This window comes from Arachis duranensis, chromosome 2 (genome assembly GCF_000817695.3).
Source record: "Arachis duranensis cultivar V14167 chromosome 2, aradu.V14167.gnm2.J7QH, whole genome shotgun sequence".
Lineage (NCBI taxonomy): Eukaryota > Viridiplantae > Streptophyta > Magnoliopsida > Fabales > Fabaceae > Arachis > Arachis duranensis.
Window position 1 is genome coordinate 17,098,758 of NC_029773.3, and position 5,267 is coordinate 17,104,024.

At 40.1% G+C, this 5,267-nt stretch overlaps 1 protein-coding gene across 1 annotated transcript in view; it reads left to right on the forward strand.

The window, feature by feature from the left end:
• Window positions 1-2,039: 2,039 nt before the first annotated feature.
• The window catches only part of LOC107473850 (uncharacterized), a 7,619-nt gene continuing 4,391 nt past the window's right edge, over window positions 2,040-5,267 (forward strand). The window contains exons 1-3 of the mRNA XM_052257545.1: window positions 2,040-3,000; window positions 3,072-3,153; window positions 3,264-3,380. Coding sequence (XP_052113505.1) covers window positions 2,171-2,968 — 798 coding nt within the window. The 5' untranslated portion in view covers window positions 2,040-2,170 and the 3' untranslated portion in view covers window positions 2,969-3,000; window positions 3,072-3,153; window positions 3,264-3,380. The remainder of the gene's footprint in view (window positions 3,001-3,071; window positions 3,154-3,263; window positions 3,381-5,267) is intronic.

A 5,267-nucleotide genomic window follows, 5' to 3' on the forward strand; every position in this document is an offset into this window, starting at 1 on the left:
GTGGGTCACGCGGTCGCGTCATCTGGAGTTCTTCTTATCACGCGGTCGCGTCAGTGATGCATCCGCATCGTATGCGATTCGCTCAAGTCACGTGGTCGCGTCAGTCATGCGGCCGCGTCTCTGCTTCTTCGCTCTTGGCACGCGATCGCGTCGTCCATGTGATCGCGTGGATGCCAGTTTCTTCAAAACTCTATTTTGCACTTTCCTTCCATTTTTGTACGTTTCCTTTTCCATCCTCTAAGTCATTCTGCCTTAGAAGATCTGAAACTACTCAACACACTAATCACGACATCGAATGGAAATAAAGGTAATTAAAATAATTAATTTTAAAGCATAGGAAACATGTTTTTCACATACATCACATAATAAGGAAGGGAAAGTAAAACCATGCAATTAATATGAATAAGTGGGTGAAGGATTGAATAAATCACTCAGATTAAGCACAAAATATATCATAAAATATGGGTTTATCAACAACGCATGGCCTTACTTTGGCACAATTGGCCTCTGTTTGCTCTTCACGTTGTACGCATGGCTTTATGTGGCATGGTTTCTTGTCCAGAGAGCTTTCTCTTTGATTCCTCCTTCTGCTGCCTTTTCTTTATGATGATTCTTAGCCTTTTCTTTCTTCTTGATCTTTGCAAACTCTCCTCCAAATTCTCTTGTAACAAATAAATTCAAACTAACTCAAAGTAACACTCACTAAATCATGAAATCATTGCTTTCCTAACAAGAATCATTAGCTTATTGGATGAAATTAAAGAAAAACAACAACTAAAGATGCGTATGCATTAGACACGCCTCCTAAAAGGGTGATTAGTATTTTAGTCAATAATGAACAAGGGGCTTTCTTCCCCCGCTTAGTTTGTAATTAGGTTCTCTTTTAAGCACTTTATCCCCAACGAATACAAAAATATGTATATGAACTTAAGTAACCAATTGGAGTGAACTTTTTTCTCAACTTGAGAGTAATCTTAGAACCTAGCTACCACCTCTTTTTCAACTTAACCATTCTTTCTCACCTGAAAACTACTTAAACCAAATATGAGCCATTACTATCCATATGAAAATACTAGCACACTAGAGTAATGTTCCAAATTGTTTACTTCTGCAAACTAAAAGCACTTGTTTAAACCTGACAATAGCTAAAGCTTATATTAGTGACCACCATTATCATAGGATTACCCTACCAGCACACAAAGAGAGTAACACTTAAGTAACGTACAAAATTCATCTTAAACTATATCATACACAAGCAAACTATACCAAATGCAGAACCTACCTAATCATCCTTTTAGCTGCCATAGCATGGTCAAAAGGGGAATCGATCCTATAGAAGGAAAAACTGTTACATTGAAGCCCAACACCAGCCCAGGATTCAACCCCAACTGCTATAATATTATGGAAAAAATCATGACTAACAAGGAGATCAAGTTCAAAGTTAGCAAAAATACTATCACGGGCATATGGAAAAAACCCGCAAGGAGTAGCCATTTGGAAGTTAGAAGAAATAAAGTCTTAGTTAGCTTTGTAAGACCCAGAATATTTGAAAAAGTCTTATTATGATCAAGTCTCAAATCCTATGGTTATTTATAGCCTTAATTTCAGAGATTATTTTATTAAAGATAATTAAGGCAAGTTTTGATTTATTGGATTTGAGATAAGTTATGATTTTTATCCAATTTCACAATTGTTGGATTATTTTCTATATTCAAATTTATAAAGTTGGTAGTCATGAAATAATAAGGATTTTATATGATTTGGATTAAATAAGTAATATTTTAAATATTATTACTGCTATTTTGGAAAATGAAGAAATTAAGTATACCATTTCTAATTTTTAGATTTGGGCATTTTATTGAAAATAATTTGTGAAATTGATGAGCAAATAGTATTTTCTATGTACAAATAGTGTTGGATTTAATTTGAGTTTCAATTACTATATTATTCCTAATTTTATGTGAAATTACCATAATGCCCTTAGCCCTAATTTTCAAAAATGAAACCCTAACCTTGGAAACCCTAACCCGACCCGGTTTCCCCCAACTGCTGCCGCCCCTCTCTTCTAACAGCAGCAGCAACACTTCTCCTTCCTCAAACCAACACACTCAACAGCAGCAGATTTTCCCCTTTCCCCAACAGCTTGCAACACTCATGGCTTCCCATTGCCATGAAAGAAACCGAAATTAGAAGCAGAGGATGGAGAGGGAGTCAGAGTCGCGCGTCAGGGGAAGAGAAGAGGGAGAGGCGAGCCAGCAGCGGTGGGCCTCGCCGTCGCCGCCCTGCTGCTCGCCGTTCGCCACCAACGTCGAAGAAGAAGGAGATCAGAATCGGAAGTGAAGAGGGTCGCGTTTCACGCCGTGCAGTCGCGTTGCCCTCACCGCGTCGTGTCGCCGCGCCGTCAATCGTCCTCACCGCACCCCACAACGAGCTGCGTTCCCTAGCCACCCGTTGCATCCTCCCTGTGCCGTTCTTCACGCCATTGCGTTCCTTCGTCGCCGCCGCCGTTGACAGAAGAGGGAGTTTGATCCGAGAGCGCAGTGAGGGAAGGGCGTCGCCGGAGGAGAGCCTGGCACCGCCGCCGCCACTGTTCGCCGCGCCGTCATCTCTAGCCTGCGCCGTTGCTAGTCGCGCGAGGGGGAGACGCGCCGTGAGGGAGATCCGTCACGTTTCTGCCGTCGCCGATTCACACGCCGCCGTTGTGCTCCTTGCCGCAGCGCCGCTGCTGGAAGAGGAGAGCTCGCCAGTTCTGTCTCTCACTACCGTCTCCGTCGGAGCTGCCGCCACGGTCGCCGGAGCTTCTGGCCGAGCCTCAACCGCCGGGAAACCGTTACTGGAGCCTGTGTCATTTGGATTTCATCGCGAGTTACCTCCACCAGAAACCACCGCTGTGATTCTGATCACCGGGGACGACTCTGTGACTTTCGGGATCACCGCTGAAGCTCCAGGCAGAGTTTCTGCCGCTTGAGACCTTGCTGTTGTCGCCGGAAAATTTTGCCGGTAAGCGTTTTAAGTTTGATTTCAGTTCTTTTGGAATTTCGAGAAGGTTTGATGCTGTGTGGTTTTTATAGTTGATCCACCGGAGCTTCTGGCCGCCGCCGGAGCTGTGCCGGGGCCGGTTCGAATCCGCAGCTGCTTCGTGTTGATTTTCCGGTAAGAAATTATGTTTCGAAAGCCCTACGTTAGTGTCCCGTACGTGTATTAAAGCCTTATGGTATTAATGTTCCTAGAGTTAGTAACTGAGGTTGCTTGTTGTAATTTAGAGTTGTTTATGCTGCTGCGAAAATGTGTGGGGCTGTGCTTTGAAGCTGCCTTTGATTTTGAGTTGAGGCGGAAAGGACTTGATGATACGTTTGGGTTATGGAATTTTGCGTTTTGAGGTAGGGGCGCATTCCAAAAAACTATGTTTTGTGTATTGGAATTATTACATATGGATACTGATGTGAGATATTGTGTATTTAGTGATTGTATCTGCCTTATGTATTATTTGATTGACTCGAACGATTATGGATGTTGGTTTGGCTGAATTTGTTGTGCGGCTTGTGAAATGTAATGTTTGAAGTTGATTCTTTAAAGATTTGAATCTGAGTTTAATCCGTTGAGGATTGATTTGATTTGAGCCAATTATTTTAATGATGTGAAAAGTCGAATGCACTTTTAAATTCAGCCTGGTTTACTTTAATTGACTTGGTTTTGGACAAATGATTTGTTATTGAGCTGTTTCTTTAAGGCTTTGGAAATGAGTTAAAACGGTTGATATCGAGTTGATTTTTGAAATGATTTCCTTGAGATATGCCACTGAGGCAACTGTTGGATTTAGCTTGCTTTTGAATTGATTTCTGGTTTTGAGCTGTTGAAAAGGAATGAGAAACGGTTTAGCAGGGACCATTAAAATTGACATGCGCTATTTTAAATGAGGTTCTAAAAAGTTCCCTTGTTTAATGGAAACCTGTTTGTTTGTAACACACCACTTGTTTCCTTACCAGATTGTAAGCAAAATTTTTACCTCGGGATTTCTTTTCTAAAAAGAGTTTAACTTCTTCTTTTGTTCTCGCTATAAATGTTATACACGCTTGTTTGAATATGGATTTTAAGGATTTTTGAACGAGCATTTGATTTCTCTTCCGAGTTTTATGATTGCTTTTGATTAAGATTGTACACCTAACTATCTTCCAAAATAGTTGAGGAAATACTTTTGCTCTTAGCCAAAACCTGTGTACAGTTTGTTTTAAAATTCTACATGATCTGTTTCAACATGAAATTGTATTAAAGCAAAGCCACATTTATGTTTTTGTTACTCTTTTGAAGGATGTTTATTGCTTAACCTTCTTTTAAACTGCGAGGCGACCTTCTTGCAAGTTTTCGATTCTTTTAAAAACAATGTATTCGAAAGTATTTGTAATCGTGCTCTTGAGTTCTGTGAGCTTTGTCTTGGGTTTGAAATATTATCTTCTGTAAACCTCATATTTCATCGACTCAGTTTAAGTTTGTTTCAAACTGATGCGCTGGTTTTCTTGTTGATCCTATTGAACTTCTTTGATCCAAGGGTTATCTTTGAAGTTGTCAATTGATTTATTTCTAGCAAACTTCATTACTTGAGCATCCTTGTTTATTTGGAATTGGATATATTCTTTCTAATCTATGAGTACTATCCTTGATATCATTTCTCCTTGCTAGAATCTTGTATCCTTCTGAGTAGACTCGAGAATTATTTTGATATCACGTGCGACTTATAGACGTAGTGACGCGATGCGTTAGTTCTTTAAGACGTGATATGTGTATATGGAAGGTGAAGCGATAGGTGCGTAACGTTATGATGAGTTGTGGGTGTTTTGTCCCTTGAAAACGGGTTTGCAGGTGTTAAGCTCATGATTGGCTATGAAGTTGTAAAGTGCTTGATGGAGTTGAAGAGTTGAAGCTTTGAGGTTGAGATGAGATTAGTGTGCAGATGTTGAGCACGTCGTTGTAACCTCATCCTGTTTTATAACCTTCAATGCCTTGCTTTACTACCACACGCTTGAACCATGACATCTTTTGCATTTGAGCCTATCTTGTAATGTTTGCTTTGCAACCATATTCCTACCTTTGTATCTTTATGCATACGACCATCCAAGTATTTGAAAACCGTATATATGTTTATATGTTAAGATATTTTTACTTTTTCCTTAAATGTGTTTAAGGGTGAACTGTTATGAAATTCCTTTCGTTTTGTATCAATTTTCGAGGGCGAAAATTTTTATAAGGTGGGTAGAATGTAAGACCCAAAA